The sequence below is a fragment of the Miscanthus floridulus genome, chromosome 5 (assembly GCF_019320115.1).
Source record: "Miscanthus floridulus cultivar M001 chromosome 5, ASM1932011v1, whole genome shotgun sequence".
NCBI classification, from domain to species: Eukaryota; Viridiplantae; Streptophyta; class Magnoliopsida; order Poales; family Poaceae; genus Miscanthus; species Miscanthus floridulus.
The window spans coordinates 38,631,422-38,653,693 of NC_089584.1; the positions used below are offsets into that span (position 1 = coordinate 38,631,422).

Genomic DNA, 22,272 nt, shown 5'->3' on the forward strand with positions numbered 1-22,272 from the left:
AGTGTTTGCATCTAGAGGCACTTGGTGTTCATGTTTCGCTGCGGATTTCACTTGTTACTCTTGGTGGTTGCCGCCACCTAGACGGCTTGGAGCAGTGAGGATCATTGAGCGGAGGGTGGTGATTGTCTCCGGCTCTAATCATGGTGATTGTGAGGGGTTCTTGACCTTTCCCCGGCGGAGAGCCAAAAGGTACTCTAGTGGATTGCTCGTGGCTTGTGTGATCCTCATCTTGTGTTGGTTGTGCGGCACCCTATTGAGGGTTTGGCATGTGAAGCCAATTAGCGTGTGAACCTCCAAGTGAGTGAATCGCCACAATGAGGACTAGCTTGCCGGCAAGCAAGTGAACCTCGATAAAAATCATTATGTTCATCATTGATTCCGAGGTGATTGGTCTTCATTGTTTTTCATCCTTGTGATTGATTGGTTTCTTCATCTACACGGCGGTATAACCTTTTTGATCACTCTCCTTACTTTATTGCAAACTAGTTGATAAGCTCTTTAGTGTAGCTAGTTGTGAGAGCTTGCTTGCTTGGTTGGTGTGGCTCTTTAGTTAGCCTTTGAGAGCACACTAACATAAGGTAGTGTCATAGCTTTTGTGTGAATAGATACTATCTAAACTAGAATTGTGGTAGGTGGCTTGCATTTTGAGTAGGCTAGCGCAACACTTGCTTCGCCTCATAATTGTCTAACCATTTTGTGAAGTGTTGTTGTAGAAATTTTTATTAGGCTATTCACCCCCCCTCTAGCCATTAGGACCTTTCAACCTGGAATGTATAAACTCATTTACATGTAAAATGTTTAATTTCCGCTATTGCATTCAACTTGTTTAAGTACTCTGATAAAGTGATGTAAGAAATGGCTAAGAATGTTGTAAGCTTTATCCTCTCATTTATGATCCTGAGGGAAAAATGTGGAGTTTCGAGTTCTCCCTAGGGCTATACTCGATGGAACGGTATGATTTAGTGCACTCTCTTGGGTACTTAGTGTCTAATGGAAGACAAGTACTCTTGGGAGGGTATTAGATTAGGAGGTTCTACCACATGCGGTCACATAGAGTAGGCTTCCAATCATAGACCGATACATCTTTTGATCCACCATGTTGCCACTAGCATCACTATCCAAGCTTCCATTTGTCCCCATTGGTGTACTAATAGCTTTGCTTTCATCCATGCCAAACTTCTTGAGCATGTCTTTGATGTACTTGCCTTGAATCACAAATGTGCCATTCTTCATTTGCTTGATTTGAAGACCAAGAAAGTAACTAAGCTCTCCAATCATGGACATCTCAAATTCACTTGCCATCATCTTTCCAAACTCCTCACAAAAATCTTGATTGGTTGATCCAAATATGATATCATCAACATAGATTTGCAACATAAACAAGTCATTTCCTAGCTTCTTAGTGAAGGGAGTGGTGTCAACCTTTCCTATCTTAAATCTTAGAGAGTAGGAAATCCCTCAATCTTTCATACCATGCTCTTGGTGCTTGCTTCAAGCCATACAAAGCCTTTCTCAACTTGTAAGCATGGTTGGGCTTCTTCTCATCTTCAAAATAGGGAGGTTGCTCAACATACACAAGCTCATTAATGTACCCATTGAGAAATGCACTCTTCACATCCATTTGGTACAACTTGATGTTGTGGGCATAAGCATAGGCTAACAAAATCCTAATTGTTTCCAATGTTGCAACCGGGGCATATGTATCTCCAAAGTCAAGACCTTCAACTTGAGTGTAACCTTAAGCCACTAATCTTGCTTTGTTTCTTACAACTATCCCATCTTGATCTTGCTTGTTCCAAAAGACCCATTTTGTTCCAATCACATTATGATCCTTAGGCCTCTCAACTAACTCCCATACTTGATTTCTTGTGAAGTTGTTTAGCTCTTCATGCATAGTATTTACCCAATCAACATCCTTCAAAGCTTCATCTATCTTCTTTGGCTCAATGGATGAGACAAATGAGAAGTATTCACAAAATGATGCCAATCTTGATCTAGTTTGTACACCTCTAGAGATATCACCAATTATAGAGTCCAATGGATGATCTCTTGCAATATTGGTTGGTTGGAGCACTTGCACTTGATTGCTTGCATTTGATTTATCACTTGGTTGAGATGATGAACTGGCCACTTGTTGTTGATCTTGTACTTTGTCATCACTAGCACTTGCTTGATTTTGATCATGAGAACCACTAGCTTGCACATTTGAGTTAGAAAGAACTTGATTCTTGTCATCTTCAACATCAATCACCTCTCTAGGCCTTATATCACCAATGTCCATGTTCTTCATTGCATTGACCAATTGAGTGCCTCTTACATCATCTAGATTCTCATCTTCTTCTTGTGAGCCCTTGGTTTCATCAAATTCCACATCATGAACCTCCTCAAGAGTACCACTAGCCAAATTCCAAACTCTATAAGCCTTGCTAGTAGTTGAGTATCCAAGCAAGAATCCTTCATCACATTTCTTCTCAAACTTGCTCGATCTAGTGCCTTTCTTCAATATATAGCATTTGAAAAAAACCCTAAAAATATGCAATGTTGGGCTTTCTACCATTCAAGAGCTCATATGGTGTCTTCTCCATCATTGGGTGACAATAGAGTCAGTTGCTATAGTAGCAAGCCATATTGATTGCTTTGGCCCAAAATGAATGACTCACATTATACTCACTCAACATAGATGTTACCATGTCAATCAAAGTTCTATTCTTCCTCTCAACAAGGCCATTTGACTGAGGAGTGTACTTGGCTGAGAATTTATGTCTAATTCCAAACTCATCACATAACTCATCAACTCTTGTGTTCTTGAACTCGATACCATTGTCACTTCTAACTTTCTTGATGGTTGTTTCAAACTCATTGTGTATTCTCTTGATAAATGTCTTGAAGGTTACAAACACATCACTCTTATCTCAACAAGAAAGAACACCCATATGTATCTAGTGAAATCATCCACTATCACAAAACCATATTTGTTTCCACCAATTCTAGTATATGTGGTTGGTCCAAACAAGTCCATGTGCAACAACTCAAATGCCTTTGTTAGCACAAAATTTCATCCCGTGCTGGGGCATATGAGCAAGCTAGAAGGGTCTGCTCGATGGAGCTGGAGATCTGCCTAGCTTCAACGTAGGGATTATCGATCCTGCGCACTACTCCCAAGATGTGCTAGTCAATTTGACCCTACAATTGACAAGGAGAGAAAGCTAATTAGTAATTTAAGACGGAACATGCCGATATTGCTAGACAGTCCTGAATGTGTGGCTCTGAGAGCCGATGTGGAAGGAAATTGACTAAATAGCCGATTCCAGCGTACTCATAAGAATAAATCAGTTAAAGCTCATGGGGTTGTGGAAGAAAAATAGGTTATCATTAAGAATGAATATCGTTATTTAGACAAATATTAGTCAATGGCAATAGGATGTCAACAATAATTAGTTTATGCTAAGCCAATGACTGCAAGTAACCGAATTCCTTTTTATATAAAAGAAGTAGCTCATCATCATTTAACCATTTAATAGAGATAAATCTAATGAACATATTAGATCTCATCTATCGTTATGACCAGTGGGGCATGAGGCAGAATCATGTAGGCCGTAGAAACAATGATAAATTAAACGACCCTAACTTATTACTAATATCAGTGGGGCATGAGGCAGAATCATGTAGGCCGTAATACAATAATAAGATCATGGGGCTAACACATCTTTCAACCTATCTTTACTTCAATGGTCTCATGACGTGAACTGCATATGTGAAAACACTCGATATCGGCTAAAACAGCCAATTTAGGCATAGCGCACAATTAAGGTCATGCCCTATCAGGAACAGATCTACCAAGTAACGATCCCCACTCCATGGTGCTAACAGTGGGGTGTGAGGCAGAATCACACAGGCCATGATAACGGGCCATGGAACGGTTTTTGTTAGCCAATAGATCTATTGAAGACCAAACATGCCTTAACCACACACTATGCACGATCAAGATGAAGGGTTATGAGGATGCTACGCTAGCCGGAAAACAAAAATTTCGACCTCATAAACCAGGATCTACTGCTAGTTATAGATCACGGGATTACCACTAGACGCGTAGGTGCAGCGGAAGCGACTCGATGTAGTCGAACACGTCATAGCAGTGCCGTGCAGTTGCGAGGTCATCCGTCCATCCGTCCCCTTCGTGCGGTTCGTCCTTGTGCTCCAGATGCAGCACCTCTGAGGTATCCACATGTACAGGGAGGAAGCGTTGCGCCTCCGAATTGCTAGGTCCGCAAGGAGCAGCAGGCGCGGGCGTAGGATGGGCGGCGGCAGCGGCTACCAAAAGGCGTGGATTGATTTGCCCCGTTGCCCATCCCACATATTTATAGGCGTCCCTAATGAGCTCCTGAGTTGGAGGCCCATTAGTAACCCTAAGCCTTGTCTAATTCGGATCCAATCTGAACTAGGCTTCCAGCCCCTTAAGCATGCGACCCTATGGGTTCACGCACACATAGACATGGCCCGAGTACTCCTACTCGACCATTAGTTGATAGCAGCCTCTAGCAAGGCATGTCAACTCCTATGCGTACGCAAAGATTATATCAGATGAACCACCACAAAACCACATACTTGTTATTCCCTTGCCTCACGATATTTGGTCCAACTCATAGGTTAACACTTAACCCAAGCACGGCCATGCATTTCTTGATCTAATCATTAGAGTGATTCAGTGATATCTCTCTCATATATAGAGAGGGGCAAATTCCATCTTGATTGTCTATGTCTCATAGCATGTTTCTCGACAAACCCAAAAACCACCTTTATAACTACCCTATTATGGAGTAGCGTTTGATAGTCCCTGAGTAGGTCGTTTCACATCTTGAATACATACAATAATCTCAGGTCTAAGGACATAATGTACATGATGTGAATAGAGATAATAACGACATCTCACGTTGGGTTAGTCCAGCCCCATGTCATACATGTGCCCACATTATTAGTTTGACATCTTCATGTCTATGACTTGTGAAACATAGTCATCAACTAATAATGTGCTGATCCATTATTCATGTGTGTCCTCACACGAACTCTGACCAGGGACAACATTAGAATAACCATTCAAGTAAAAGAGTTTCACAAACAATTCACATAATTGCTAATCGATACAGGTTGTCTTTAATGGAAATTCAATGAACTCATAATATATCATGGATACAAGGCAATATAATCATCTCTATGATTATCTCTAGGGCATACTCCCAACACAAGATTGACATAAAACAACTGATAAAACATAACTCATCGTTTAAGATGCAGATTAGATCAGTTTAGATTAATAAATGGTGGGTTAAATAGCATATAAGGCCAATCTAGATCAATCCCAATCGGGCGAAGTGATATTGCTGTAATTAAATGAATAATGAAAGCAATAAGCAATATCGGTAACTTAATGAATCTATCCGAAGGATGCCACCCTTAGATAGAGCCGATAACTTGACCTTAATCTAGTTCAAGCAGTGGAGGTCGACCGGATCGATGTAGCCATACTTGAACTAAACAAGAGTCGATAACTAGCTAATACCAGAGTCACAATGGAGGTCGACCGGATTGATGCAGCCATATAAAAAGAAGTATAAGCCATGACGGTACTTACAGACAAGCCGAGGGTCGGCCGGACCGATGTAGCCCTGCTCGCTGAAGAACTCGCCGAGATCTACTCTACTCCTACTCCTAAGGGGTGGCTGGAGCCGAAAAAAGTAAGTAACTTGTATTTGATTGATTGTGTGTCCTCTTACAATAGCCGGGGTCCAATATTTATACCTGGAGCCTAAACATGAATTCTACTCGAGCACGACTCATTACAATCTTAGGCACAAAAGAAAACATTCCTAATTTAAGATAACTTGGACCCTAATCTTTCCCTTTTTGTAGAGTCCGATATGTAGTTTCCTGGCACCAACCATAGCTCATCATCGCTATCAGATGATGTCATCCAAAGAGATCCAATTTCAGAGTCATATCTGAATTAGCTGATATCGATTCTTATGCAATCGATAACTTGATTGGCACAATCTTGGAAGCCTTTGAATTCCCATGTTCTTCTCCCAAATTTTGGTGTAAACATCCTTAGATGTGCTCATCATGCTCTTCTTAGGATGTGTGTTACCAACTTGTTTTCGGCTTGCCATGCACTACATAGCTTATCCTTCTCAAATGTGACATCTTTCAAGCCCCTTACTAGATCATGCTTAATCAATTTGTTCAATTGTTTCATTCCAACATGACCAAGCCTTCTATGCCATAACCAACCCATGCTAGACTTAGTGAACAAACATGTTGACAATTGAGCTTCTCTAGCATTGAAATCAACCAAGTATAGATTCTCATATCTAAAACCTTTGAATATCAAGTTAGAGTCATCTACACTTATGATCTCTACATCATCAATTCCAAATATGCACTTGAAACCAAGATCACACAACCGACAATAGGTTGAAGTTCAAGCTCTCTAATAGTAGCACATTGGAAATGCTCAAGTCATTGGATATTGCAATCTTACCAAGCCCTTTGACCTTGCCTTTGCTATTGTCACCAAATGTGATACTATCAATCTCATTGCTATCATTCTCATTGATTGAATTGAACATTCTTGAATCACCAGTCATGTGTTGTGTGCACCCACTATCAAGCACCTAATGCCTTCCTCTAGCTTTGTAATTGACCTACAAAAGAAGATCAATTCTTTTTAGGTACCCAAACTTACTTGGGTCCTTGAAGGTTAGGTCTTTGGTACCCAAATGGCCTTCTTCTTTGGGCCCATAATTGGCGTACCAATGAACTTAGCCTTCACACCATTGGCACCCTTAACAAGCATGTAACAAGAATCAAATCTAATTGAGGATACATTAAGTTGCTTGTTCTTGTTAGTCTTGCAATATTGCTCTATATGCCCAACTTGCTTGCATCTATTGCAAAACTGACCATTGCCCTTCACAAAGCTAGATTTAGGAGTGACAAAGGCCACTTTGCCTTTCTTGGGGGTATATCCTAATCCTTCCTTATTGAGAGAGAACCTTTGGCTACCCAAGCACTTTAGCATGCGGGCATCTCCACCATAGGCATTGCCTAAAGCACAAGTGAGCTCATTCACCTCCTTCTTGAGGGTCTCATTTTCCACCATTAGTGAGGCATCACAAGTGAAACCATCACTCAAAGGTGAAGTAGTAGTGGTGGTGCTATAGGAAGGGTTAGTGGGAGCAACAACATTGGTTTTATAAAAAGATTCATCAATAATATCACATGTTAGTCCCACATCACATGTCACAATCACTTGCTACTTCTTGGCTCCCTCCTTCTTAACTTGCTCGAGGAGAGAGGAGTGAACTCTTTCAAGCTTAGTGTGAGCATTGCCAAGTTCCTCATGGTCTTCCCTTAGACTCTCATGAGAAGCATTGAGCTCATCAAAGGATCGCTTGAGAGCTTTGAGCTCTTTCCGCAATTCTTTGCACTCCTTTCTCTTCATCTCAAGACATGTGTGGGCATTCTCCAACATGTCCATGAGAGCCTCATCATCATCATTGTTATCACTCCTACAATCATCACTTTCACAAGCATCATCATGACTATCATCATATTTTACCTTGGCGGGCTTTGCCATGAGGCAAGTTGATAAAGTATTGAAGATGGAAGGCTTGTTGTTGATGGCTATGCTTGCAAGTGCTTTCTTCTTGGATTTCTTGTCATCATCACTTGAGTCATCATCCTTCGAAGAAGCATCACTATCCCATGTAACCACATAGCCACCACCCTTCTTCTTCTTTTGGAAGGTCATCTTTTTCTCCTTCTTCTCCTTCTTTTGCTTCTTGGTCTCATCCTCATCATTGTCACTATTGTAGGGACAATCCGCCGCAATATGTTCTGGGCTCTTGCAATTGTAGCATCTTCTCACATATTCTTTGCTCTTGTTGTTGTCTCTTCTCTTTCTTGCACCATAGCCCTTGTTCTTCATGAATTTTCCAAACTTGCGCACAAAGAGAGCCATGGCCTCATCATCAATGTCACTAGCATCTTCATCATCACTTGATTCTTACTTCTTTGACTTGCCCTTGTTCTTGGATGATGAGCTAGCCTTGAATGCTACACTCTTCTTTTTCTTGTCTTCATCTTCCTTCTTCTCATCCTTGTCAACCCCTCCCTTTCCACATGGTATGTCTCTTGTGTCATGGCATCACCTAGTACTTGGTTGGGGGTGAGTTGTTTCAATCCTCCTCTAATGATGATCAATCTCAATGTCTCAAATCTAGGAGGTAAGCACATCAAGAACCGATAAGAGACATCATTATTGATCTTCTCTCCCAAAGCCTTCAAGTCATTGATAATTACTTGCAATCTATGGAACATCTCTGGAATGCTCTCGTCATCCTTCATCTTGAAGCTTGTCAACTTGTCCTTGAGGATATATAGCTTGGCACTTTTCACCGCCGGTGTGCCCTCATAGGTCTCCTCTAATCTCTTCCACACTTCACTAGCTTTCTCTTGATCCTTGATTTGCTCAAACACCTTAGAATCAATGGCATTGTAAATAGTGTTGAGAGCCATTGTATTGCATTGCTTGTTGGCCTTGTCATTGTTGGTGAGATTGTCCGGATCAAGAATCACAGTCACTCTCGGTCACATCCCACACTTGGTCATTGATTGAACCAAGATACATCTTCATTTTCTCTTCCAATAATCATAGCATGTGTCATCAAAGAACGGTGGTTTGCCCCCCACATGGTTGAACACAATTTGAGCCATAATTTGACACTGAGGTTGTTAAGCCTTCAATCAAATGGTGACCACGGCTCTGATACCACTTGAAAGGTCCTAATATGGCTAGAGGGGGGTGAATAGCCTATTTAAAAATGTACAAGATCACTAGAGCAATTTGATTAGTATGACAAATAACGAAATGCAAACTTGCTCTAGCTCTACAAGGGTTGCATGCCACCTGTCCAACAATTCTTGTTACTATAATTACTAGGCACACAATTTGATAAGTCACTACTCACTAAGAGCTCTCACACTTGCTACACTAAAGAGCTCCACTAGATAAACTTAAGCTACAAAGCAAGCTCTCAATTCTAGCTACACTAAAGAGCTTGCTACAACTAGTTTGTGGAAATGTAAATGAGTGAGTAGGGTGATTATACCGCCACGTAGAGGAGTGAACCAATCACAAGATAAATACCAATTCAATCACCGGGAAAATACCAAGGGGCAAGAGACAATCAATTTTTCTCCCGAGGTTCACGTGCTCGCTGGCATGCTAGTCCCCGTTGTGTCGACCAACACTTGGTGGTTCGGCAGCTAATAGGTATCACACACCTAGCCCACCACAAGAGGCGCCACAAGATCCTACCCACAAGTGAGGTAACTCAATGACATGAGCAATTTACTAGAGCTACCTTGAAGCTCTTCATGGGGGGAAGGTGCAAGACCCCTCAAAATCACTGGAGCTAGCCATGAACAATCACCAACACATGCCAAAGCTCCTCCGCTGCTCAAAATCATCTACGTGGCGGCAACCACCAAGAGAAACACAAAATCTACAGCTACAACGATCCCTAAGTGCCACTAAATGCAATCACTCAAATAAATGCACTTGGAATCACTCCCAATCTCACTATGATGATGAATCAATGATGGAGATGAGTTGGAGGTATTTTCTTAGGCTCACAAGGATGTCAAGTATATCAAAGTGCCGAGAGGGAGAGCCCCAAGCTGACCAAATACTATTGATAGATGTCCCCTCAAAATAGTCGTTGCTCTGCTCGCGGGCTGACCGGATGCACTGACCGAACGCACCCTAGCGTTTGGTTAGCCAGCATCCGGTCACCCTTGGCCATCCATGTGTCCTCTTTCAAACCTCGCCCATTCATCTCCAATGATCAAGTCACAGTCACGCGAAACGTTAAGTCATGATTGGACTCACTGAATGATCGATCGAACTCTAAGCCACGTAGCGTTAGGTCGAGTACAGAGAGGTTCTAGAGCCGTTAAACTTTGACCAGACGCATCATATCATAGATGACCAGACGCGCCAGTGAGTCGGGTCACTATAGCTCAACTACGCATGATGACCGAACGCACGCCTAGCGTCAGGTCACAGTGTCCGGTCACGCTTCCCTGCTTTCGGCCAGTCACTACTTCCCTGGCTATAAATGATCGGACGCGCCAGGATGAGTCCGGTCACCCCACGGCTAGCGTCCGGTTAAGGACTTTATGCTTCTTTTCTTTTTCTAAATCCTCAACCATCTTGCTCTTGCTTCCAACTTGCTAACCACAAAGTTTAGAACTTGTGTCCACATGTTGTCGGGGACCTAATACCGAGGTACCCAATGAGGTGGAACTGATCAACCATTGAACGATTGACACTCCCGATCAGACGAGAGTGTTACTACGTCTTTTGTCTGAAACAACGAGAGACTAGTTCCGCCTCGCCCGGTCCCCGAGGACTAGACTCCGCCTCGCCCAGCCCCCGAGGGCTAGACTCTGCCTCGCTCGACCCCTGAGGGCTAGACTCCGCCTCGTCCGACCCCCGAGGGCTAGGCTCTGCCTCGCTCGACGGCCGAGGGCAGACTCCGCCTCACCCTACAAGTACACCCTACTCCATCATAAGGACGAGCACAGGGTATGACTTGACACTCGAGTCAAATACAGCACCAAGGACCATGCCCTGCGCCGTGGCAGGAAAAGTACCACCAGGGAACGACGGGATAGGTGCTTTAGACCATTCCGGCATTGCAGAGTCCGAACAGTATTGTAGGCGCCGCCTTCAGCCCTCAGACATGGAACCCAACATAGACATATGACAACCACTATGGTCTAGGAAGAGACTCGCACCCTCTACAATGACGGATGTGCTATCACCACACTGTGGTCCCGAAGGAGCGGTGCCCGCTCCATGGCCCCTCGGGCCCACCAGATCAGAGCACTCGCTTCAGCCTCTGGACGCCATCTCCGATCGAAAGGACTTGCCCATAGCGCTACTTCAGGCTCCGACCCCACGTCTCTTCGACCGAGACTCGTAGGAACCATAAGGCATGCGGAGCAAGGCTGGGCAAGGCTCATAAGTCAAAACCACAGTACTAGAGTCCATACCCTACGCGGAGCAGTACTCTGTAGCCATCCTGACATTCTACAATGGCATCAACAGTGTTGTAGGCGCCTACCATTATCTAGTATCCGCTGGTATGGGCAACAAGGCTTGGTAGACATGGACAACAAGGCTTGGTAGCATACGCACCCTTTTCCTCTCACTTGTAAATCCGTTCTCTTCATCTATAAAAGGGGATGTGCTCCCTCCAACAAAGGGACCGACTCTTGATGGATAAGTTGAACACACATGACATGACAGACACAGCTGAGCAGCGACCAAGCTCTCGGCAACCTTTTCGATCATTCCATCAGAGACTTGGGACTCATCCCTCTCTCGACTGTTTTGTACCCCTACTGCGAACAATTTTTGGTACTAATAACATGAGCAGTAGTAGCAAACTGGACGTAGGAACATTCTGCCCGAACCAGTATAATCCTCGTGTCCTTTAGTGCACCATCTGGGCCTAACACGCAATAATCACAAATTTACTAGCCGGCGTTTGTTCGAAACACCGACAGTTGGCGCACCAGGTAGGGGACCTTTGCGTGTTCCAAATCAGGCCTCGAATGGCTAACCACGCATTCAGCTGGGTCTCGAGAGCACACGTGCATTTTAGTGACCTAGACTTCATTGTCACGCTGGGAGGAGAGTTGGCGCTGGCCCACATGGCCGTCCAGTCTCTCCCCTCCGCCAACTCCAGCTACCGAAGGCTTGAGGGCCAGCCCGACATCTCCCTTGGAGCCCAGCCATCCAAGGAGGCCCTACGCCACATCACCCTCTCTCTGGAACGCTCCACTTAGTGTGCCTCGATGGCGTTTCCATTCGGTCTCCACAACGCCACGGCGACCGTAAGCCACCTTATGGCCCAGCGCGCGATCTCATTTCCCATGAACAATGAGTTCATGGGGATGATCGAAAGTGCCACTGAATCCCTCCACGGCCTCCTCACAGAGGGCCCAGGGTCAAACTCTGGTTCTGACTCCGGTCGGGGGAGCCATTATCCCTCCCGGGAATGCTTCGTGGCAGAAACCTCCGAGGGACATGTCGAAAGCACCTCCAAGGAGGAGGTCACCCCGGTGGGCAACTTCGGTGATGGAGCCGAAGGGGAGCAGTAGCCCCACCTCACATAGGGGTGGAGCAGCTGGAAGCCCAAAAATAGGAAATAGACGAAACCGGACAGCAGCTTGTCCAAGAATACAAGAAGATCAACGAGATCAGGCGCCGCGAAGATGGAGGACATGCATGCGCCGTGGCCCGCGACATGAACCAAAGGATCATCGCCGACGATGAAACCCTTCCCCACTTTGCTCGTGTGAGCCAGAACATCACCGCTACGATGGCCCTGCTTCATGGCCTTCTAGAGGTCACAACGCCCGAGGATCATCGGGTCCACCACGAGATTCGCACGCTACTTTAGCGTGTGGCAGCACAACAGGCAAAGAGCTCGATGTCTCGGCGACACGAGCCCGATGCCAGCCAGTGTACCCCCTTGGTGCGCCCTGCCAGGGATGCATCGGTCCACCAGGCGCCGCAAGGCGACGGGCAGCGCATCATGATCTCAATGCACCAACGTCTCGGCCACAACCACGACGCACGCAGCACCCTCGACGCCCGCAGATGTGCCCACAGCGACCCGAGGGAAGGAGCCTGCCGCGGCTATCATCCTCGATGCAGTGGACACTACTACAGCGGCGAGGACTGGAGCTCGAGTCCTGGCCTGCCAGGCCCTTAGGTCTTCGATCGTCACATCCTCATCGCTGCATTCCCACCAAGGTATCGGCCACCATCCAACATCCCTAAGTACTCCAAGGAGACAAACCCTGGACTTTGGCTTGAGGACTATCGGCTTGCCTATCAAGCCGGTGGTGTGGATAATGACGATTTCATTATCCACAACCTTCCACTGTTCCTTGCCGATTCAGCATGAGCGTGGTTGGAACACCTTTCGTCCGACGCCATCCAGGGTTGGGCGGACTTAAGGGAAATCTTTGTGGGGAACTTCCAGGGCATGTACAAACATCCTGGAAACCCCTGGGACCTCAAGAACTGTTGCCAGAAGGCCGATGAAACCCTCTACAGGTACATCCGGTGCTTCTCCCGATAGTGCAATGAGCTCCCTAACATCGCCAACGCCGACGTGATAGGAGCCTTCCTGTCCGGGACAACCTATGATTCTTTGGTCCACAACCTCGAATGCAAGGGCCCATGAACCACCAAGGAGCTCCTAGACATCACCACTAGGCATGCCTCAGGAGAAGAGGCGGTCGGAGCAATCTTTGACCGTTCCAACAACAAGGCAAGGCGGGATGAGGGTGCCGACGAAGGCACCTCCAACCATTTCGGCAAAAGGAAAAACAAGAAGCAACGGCGTGAGGACCCACTCGCAGCTGTTGCTGACCGTAAGGGTGGTCAAAAACCTGTGGAGGGCGCTCCGAACCACTTCAAGAAAATGCTCGAGGGGCCATGCCCGAACCACGCCTTCCCCATAAAGCATCTACTCAAGGACTACGGCCTCATGTGGAAGTTCCTGGCTAGAAGCGCTAACAAGGGGGAGCAAGGGAAGGAACCTACCCCCACTACCGATGATGCCGAGGAGAAAGATGACGGCTTTCCAACGCTAGACGGCTACCTCATGATCTTTAGAGGATCAACGGCCTATGACTCCAAACATTGTTAGAAGGTCACACGCCGCCAAGTCTATACGGCCCAGCCAGCCACACCTCTTTTCCTCCAGTGGTCGGAATTCACCATAACCTTCGATCGGGCCAACCACCTGAACACGATCCCGCATTCGAGAAGATATCTGCTTGTCATTGACCCAATCGTCAGCCCAAAGTGCCTCACCAAAGTTCTGATGGACGGTGGTAGCGGCCTCAACATCATGTATGCGAAGACGCTTGATGTAATGGGCATCGACCGAACACACCTCCGCCCAGTCCGAGCGCCTTTCCACGGCGTCATCCGCAGAAAGCAGGCCACGCCACTCGGACAGATCGATCTGCCCATTACCTTTGGGGATCAGTCCAACTATAGGACTAAGACCCTCACCTTCGATGTGGTAGGGTTCCCCAGAACTTTCCACGCCATCTTGGGATGACCATGCTACACGAAGTTCATGGCCATCCCCAACTACACATACCTCAAGCTGAAGATGCTAGGCCCACATGGGGTCATCACCGTCGGCACCTCCTTCCAGCGAGCATACGAGTGCGAAGTCGAGTGATGCGGCCACGCCATAGTAATCGTTGCCTCCGGGGAACTCGTTGCCCTTAGGGAGGAGGTCATCGAAGAAGCGCCCGACGCAAAGAGTTTGTCCGGGTCATTCAAGTCGGCAGAGGGCTCCAAAGAGGTCCTCATAGACCCCAATAGCTCCAAGGGTAAAATGGTACGGATAGGTACCGCGCTCTCCTCCAAATAGGAAAGCACGCTCATCGACTTCTTCCGCGACAACAAAGACATCTTTGCGTGGAAACCCTCGGATATGCCAGGCATCCCGAGGGAAGTCACCGAGCATACCTTGAAAATCCACCCATGCTCTAAGCCGGTGAAACAATGCCTACGCCGCTTCGACAAAGAAAAGCGCAGGGCCATTGGTGAAGAGATAGCAAAACTACTTGCCGCTGGATTCATCAGGGAAGTTCACCACCCAGAGTGGTTAGTAAATCCTGTTCTTATATGAAAAAAGAGCGGGAAATGGAGGATGTGTGTTGACTACACTGGTCTCAACAAGGCATGCCCAAAAGACCCGTTTCCTTTACCACGCATCGACCAAATAGTCGATTCCACCTCGGGGTGCGAAACCCTCTGCTTCCTTGACGCGTACTCTGGCTATCACCAAATTGCGATGAAAGAGTCCAACCAACTCACGATGTCTTTTATCACCCCGTTCGGACCGTACTGCTACGTCTCAATGCCATTCGGTCTGAAAAATGTTGGGGCCACTTACCAGTGTTGTATGCTCAATTGCTTCGGGGACCTTATTGGGCGAATCATTGAGGTCTACGTCGATGACATCGTAGTTAAGTCCAGGCGGGCTAACCACCTTGTTGCCGATCTTGAGCAAACCTTTGTGAAACTCTGAGCAAATTGCATCAAACTCAATCCTAAGAAATGTGTTTTCGGGGTCCCAAGGGGCATGCTACTCGGCTTCATCGTCTCTGAGTGTGGCATCAAAGCCAACCCGAAGAAAATCTCAGCCATCATAAGGATGGGTCCGATCCAGAACATAAAGGGGTCCAACGGGTCATAGGGTGCCTCGTCACCCTCAGCCGATTCATCTCACGCCTCGGTGAATGATGACTCCCCCTTTATCGACTCCTGAAGAAAGCCGACCGCTTCGAGTGGATAGCCAAGGCCTAGGAGGCGCTTGACATAGTCAAGCTGCTTCTAACAAAACCCCCGGTCCTAGTCCCTCCAAGCGATGGAGAATCCCTCTTGCTATACATAGCGGCCACCATGCAAGTGGTTAGCACTGCCCTGGTAGTAGAATAGGAAGAAGAGGGGCACGCCCTCAAGGTCTAGCGCCCGGTGTACTTCATCAGCGAGGTACTATCCGACTCCAAAACACGCTACCCCCAAATCTAGAAGCTCCTATACGCTGTCCTCATCACCATAAGAAAGCTATGCCATTACATCGAGTCACACCCTATGACAGTAGTGACATTGTTCCCCCTCAGCCAGGTCGTCCATAGCCAGGACGCCATAGGAAGAACCACAAAGTGGGCACTCGAGCTGATGGATCAAGGCATCAGATATGCCCCCTGAGCGGCGATCAAGTCCTAGGTCTTGGCTGACTTCATCGCAGAGTGGATCGAGGTCCATATAAAACCGGCGGTCGTTGACCAGGAGTGCTGGATGATGTATTTCGATGGGTCGCTGATGAAGAAGGGATCCGGCGTGGGGCTAGTCTTTGTATCACCCCTCGGGGTCCACATGAGGTATATGGTTCGGCTCCATTTTCCCTCATCAAATAATGTGGCTGAATACGAGGCACTCGTTAACGGCCTACGCATCGCTATCGAGCTGGGCATCCGACGCCTCGACATTCAGGGTGACTCTCAGCTAGTTGTTAACCAAGTCATGAAGGAGTCCAGCTATCATGACACCAAGATGGCTACATACTACCAAGAAGTCTGGTGGCTAGAGGACAAGTTCGACGGCCTCGAACTTAACCACGTCCCGAGGCGCCTCAACGAGGCGGCCAACGCACTCACGAAGGCAGCGTCCGATCGAGAGCCGGTGCCAACGGGCGTCTTCGCCAGCGACCAACATAAACCCTCAGTGCGCTATGAAGAGCCGAATCGGGCCGAGGATGGCCCATCTGATCTGGCCCTAAGGGCTGACCCGCCGACTGTTCCGTCTGACCCCGAGGTCATGGAGCTTGAAGAGGATCCGGTCGCAGGGCCTGACCCCTCGGACGACTGGAGAACGCCGTACCTTGACTACCTCCTCCACGACACACTGCCAACGGGCAGGATGGAAGCTCGATGGCTTGCACGTCGTGCCAAGTCCTTCGTCCTTGTAGAGGGCAAACTCTACCGACAGAGCCACACCGGGATCCTGCAGCTCTGCATTGCCGATGAAAAAGGAAGACTTTTGCTGAGCGACATCCACAGTGGGGGTCTACGGTCACCATTCCGCGCCAAGGACCTTGGTTGGAAACACATTCCGATAGGGCTTCTACTGGCCTACTATAGTAACCGACGCTGAGCAAATCGTACGCGCCTGCGTAGGGTGTCAGTACTATGCTCGACAGACTCACCTTCTGGCCCAGGCACTCCAGATGATCCCCATTATGTGGCCCTTCATGGTCTGGGGGCTCGATCGGGTTGGGCCACTCAAAAAGGCGCCCAACGGCTTCACCCACCTCCTTGTCACCATAGACAAGTTTACGAAATGGATCGAAGCTCGACCGATCTCAAAGATCAAATCCGAGCAAGTTGTACTGTTCTTCCTCGACATCATCCATCGCTTTGGAGTACCGAACTCCATCATCACAGATAATGGCACGTAGTTCATCGGTAGGAAATTCATTCAATTCTATGATGAACAACACATCCAGATCGATTGGGCAGCCGTCGCACACCCCCGGACGAACGGGCAGGTCGAGCGCACAAATGACATGCTCCTATAGGGCCTTAAGCCTAGGATCTTCAACCGGTTGAACAAGTTCGGCGTGTGTTGGCTCGCTGAGCTCCCGGCGGTGCTTTGGAGCCTAAGGACAACTCCCGACCGGGCCACTAGCTACACACCTTTCTTCATGGTCTACGGTTCTGAGGCTGTTCTCCTAATGGACCTTGACTACGGAGCACCGAGAATCAGAGCATTCAACGAACAGGGGGCCGAAGCATCCCACCAAGACGCCATGGACCAGCTAGACGAAGCCCGTGACATCGCCCTCCTCCATTCAGCCAAGTACCAGCAGGCATTGCGACGGTACCACAGCCGATGGGTGCGGGACTGAGCCTTCAATGTCAGGGACCTTGTCCGCCGCCTCGTGCAGAGCAACAAGGACCGCCACAAGCTCTGCCCACCCTGGGAGGGGCCGTACGTCATCGCGGAAGTACTCCACCTAGGCGCCTACAAGTTGAAAACCATCAACGGCGAGGTCTTCACCAACGCCTAGAACATCGAACAACTACATCGTTTTTACCCTTAAATAAATGCATACTTCTTCTTATTAGTTCTTGTCTTTACAAATCCCCGATCTTTAGTGACATCTGACCCCTGCAAACTATGAGGGGTCAGACCTCACTCGGGGGCTGATACAAATGATACAAGTATGTTTATCTTGCAAACACTTCCTATGTTAACTTTGCAAACATTCTCTAAGTTTTCCACTCTTCCCGTAACAAGTCTTAAGGGCTAGGATTTCGGGAGCAAATTCTGAGTATAACTGGTAGGACTGCGGGAATCCCACGCCCCAGCGGCTACGACTTCTTTGCTCACTAGCATAATCAGAATTAGTTCACCCACACTCCTAGTTTTTTGCAACTTGAGCCATGGGAAGGGTCGGAGGGCACCAAAACCTCTCCTACAAAAAGAGGAAGCTAAAAAACTATTTGCTGTAACAAAACTCTTCCCGTAACAAGTCCTAAGGGCTAGAATTTCGGGAGCAAATTCTGAGTATAACTGGTAGGACTATGGGAATCCCATGCCCCAGCAGCTATGACTTCTTTACTCACCAGCGTAATCAGAATTAGTTCACCCACACTCCTAGTTTTTTGCAACTTGAGCCATGGGAAGGGTCGGAGGGCACCAAAACCTCTCCTACAAAAAGAGGAAGTTGAAAAACTATTTTCTGTAACAAAAGATGAAAAATTGTTCATTTTTGTACAAATTCACCACTTACAAAGTGATTTCTTTACAAAAAGGACTGTTCACTCAGCCCCCCCCCCCCACAAGCTTATTCAATTACAGCCTCTACATAGCTTTGCTACGAGTACTACTACGGCCGCCGCGCCACGCTCTCCATCGGCAATGTCCGGGCACGTACACGGCCTAGTTCGTCTACTATGGCCACCGCGCACTGCTCCCCATCGGCGACTATAACAGAACCGACCAATTTATAAGAGCACAAGTACAAAAGCAATTACCGGAGTGATCAAACCGTCATACTTGAACCCATATAAACCCGGTAGTCAACTAAAACCACGAAGGATTTTAAACCAACTTGAATACAACCAAGATCATAGTAATTCAACATAACAAGCCACATGTTACATCCATTTCACAAGTAGTTCACAAGTATCTCATACATCAGAGTACACATAGTTATTACAAAACGAGTTCACAAATAGCGGAAGCAAAGTAGTTTGAGACCACCACACACACTTAGTTCAAATACAAGCCAGATCCATAGTCATATCCAGCAAAAGCAGTAAGATAAGATAACATAGATGATCATGCCCATGATCTAGTCTTCATCCCCCGCAGGGTGGAGACAATACTTGCAGTAGCCGTTATAGAGCACGTCATCTGCAACAAGAAGGAATAAACGCTAAGTACGAGAATGTATCCAGCTAGACTTACCCGTCATAAACCAGAAATAAATGACACCACGGAGTATGCAAGGCTTTATCGGTGGATCTTGCTTGACAACCATTTTGCATAAAAGCTTTAGTGATATAAGAGCATAATTTAAATCATTAGTAAACAGCAAGTTATCAATATTAACCTGTCAACTAGATTAGCACCTGTACTAGAGCAAGCAATTGATTAACTCCAAACATTAGTAACCATATCCGGTATAATGTTGTATCATCATCATCATCGCTTTAACCATCAAGTTCCATTAAGTGCATCTACGTTGCCGCTGCTCAGTCAAGTTCTCACTATCCGGGAGAGACGGCGATTCGAATCGATTCCTATCCAGCTGGAGGGGTATTCCTAACACAAACCCAGGCATACCGTGCGAAGGCAGCCTTAGGTCACCTTTGGTACAACTCAGGAATCACGGTTCTGAGCAGTGCCGCACCCTCAGGGAGTCCACTCTGCTAGGTGGTCAATCTCACCTCAGACTTATGCCAATAGCTCCCCACACATCCTTACTACCGCCAGGGTGCGTAGTTTCACTTCTCGGTCTTCCGGTCTGAGTTGAGCTACTTAGCTTCGCGGTCAGAACGAGTTATCCGGCCAACTAAGTGATAGGAATGCGTTCAACATGACATGAGGACGTACAACAAATCAGTCCTTAACCGACACAAATGGGGATAGATCCACACCCAAGACTTCCTTGCCTTGTTGCTTCTCTATCGACATCCCGCCCGGTCACAATTCATTATTAACACATGGTTATTTTCTATGATAGCAAATATAGCCAACCGTGACTAGACACTCCTAACTTGTAGGTGACAGGAAATCACCTGATTTTTACTGGTCTAAGCAAGGCTAAGCTTTGATTCGCTCCTAGACCTAAATAGGATTCAGGGTACGTTTACTGGACAAGGAATAGATAAATATATGCAACAAGTGTTTGCATCCAATTCCTATCACTTAATGCATCACAAATAAAGATACTCAAAGTAACCATTTTTAAAACATAGGAGACTTAGAATGCTCCGGGGCTTGCCTTTTAGAAAAGATGAAGGTTGGTGATCGGGACACTCAAGAACTTCTTCGTTGGCTCCTTCTTTGGGGGCCTGCACCTCCTGCTCCTGAGCTTGCTGCTGATCCTCCGGAAGTACTTGCTCGAATTCCAGAAGCGTGACTCCCTCCGGAACACCTATTGCATGCATATGCATAGTATAAGAATCATGCATGCACAAGAGATGGAGGATGATGATGAAATGTACAGCCATGTATAGATGGACGCATGAACAACACGATGATACAAGCTTAACATCTATTTTACCGAGTAGGTGCATATCTCTATTAGAAAACAAGAACTGCACACTCACCAAGCTCTAACAACCTAAGATAAAGTTGTTCATCTTCAGTAAGAGGTCTAGCACATGCAACTAACAATTTATCTTAATTAGCCTAGCATCTAAATCATCATACCGACTCATATCAAACAAACAAGCTATTCACTGAAATCACAGAGTCAAGGCTGCAAACAGCAGTAACTAGTTTTATCCATAACTAGAGTTGTACTAATCCAAAAGACATGCAACAAGACAATATGGAAAGCTTATGAAATTGTCTACAACTTTCATCTAATCACCAAAGTCTAATTCAAACTCAAACTAGGTCAAACAGACTAATCTTGCAAAACTGTCCGTGGATTCCAGAGAGCAGGCAGTTGGAAGTGCTGTCTTCCAACTGACATAACTCTCAAACTACTAGGCCAAATGCCACCAAATTTTAACAGGAGATAGATACATAAGTTATCTACAACTTTTGTATTCACCACGTTCCCAGCAACCCAAATTATCATGGTGAACTTTATAAAGTTCCCAGAACTGTCTAGAAAGACACAATGCAAGAAAATAATTATTAACTTACATTGTAAACATACAAATGGACAAAACCAACTTTACTAACTCTTCATACATGTTGAAATAACACCAGAAAACATAGTGGCCATTCCTAAATAAATTATTTTCATGCCTTTATTAATTTATTTAGATACTTAGGTTAAATAATAAACATATGTCCAAAGTGTACAGAAAATTCCACAAAACTTACTGTAGCTTATACATGTCTCCAATAGTCTACTACATAATTTTCACATCATTTGAGCAAGTATAACATGCTACACAAAAATGACAAGGCATAAAGGCTTAAAATGACATAAATAGGAAACCCTAGTGAAAAGTGTCAAGCAATAGATTTTATATTTTTCCTAGCATCTTTAAGGTACTAGGACATCCTCCAATAAATTTCATGGTCATTGAATTCATAGATAAATTACTAAAATTCACACAAGGATCATCCAATGATAAAAGGAAAATCTATAAATCATAAACCATACATGCACTGATTCTCAAATTTTTACTAGAGCTTCTCCTCATCAAGAAGAGCTCACCCACAAAATTTCATAATGTTTGGAGCACAGGAACTCAAGATATAAATTAAACAAGTTTGCATTCATTTAAAAACACATTTCAAGTTTCAATTTAATCCTTCTAAACATTCCACTACAAGTGTTCATGTTATATTTTTTTTCTAAATACTACACTTCACCATGATCCTAACAAAATTTGAACCACCCAATTTAGATCTACCAAACTCAAGATATGAATTTTACAAATTGCATTCAAAAACTGAATAAAGGAGCTAGCTTTCTGTCCTTAAGCCACTGACACGCGGGGTCCGTCAATCAGCCGGGCCCGCATGTAAGTGAAAGGAAAACAGAGGAGGTGGCTCTCCAGTGACGTGGATTGGTGGAGCTCGCCGACGGCAGCTTCTCCGGTGAAACCAAGGACACCGGCGTGCTCCTCGCGACGAACCGCACCTATCTATGCCCTTTCCCCAACCGCTACCAAGCTCAAGCTAGGACGGCGACGACAATGGCAGACGGCGGCGAGGACCCATCGGCACTCCGGTGAAGTCCGGCCATAAGGGCACGGCTAAGCTCGGTATGAGCTTCAAGGGCACGTGGGGAAGCTAAGGGAAAGAAGAACGTGGAGTGAGAGGGCTCCGGTGGTGGTCGGCCACGGTGAGCACCACACCGGCGAGCCTCAGACAGCGGCGGGAATGACAGTGCGGCCACA

General features: G+C 46.3%; 1 protein-coding gene across 1 annotated transcript; it reads left to right on the forward strand.

Moving 5' to 3' along the window:
• The first annotated feature begins 16,225 nt into the window (after positions 1–16,225).
• Positions 16,226–16,825, forward strand: LOC136454532 (uncharacterized). The gene has a single exon (XM_066454922.1). The coding sequence runs from the start codon at positions 16,226–16,228 to the stop codon at positions 16,823–16,825; it is 600 nt and encodes a 199-aa protein (XP_066311019.1).
• The last annotated feature ends 5,447 nt before the right edge of the window (positions 16,826–22,272 follow it).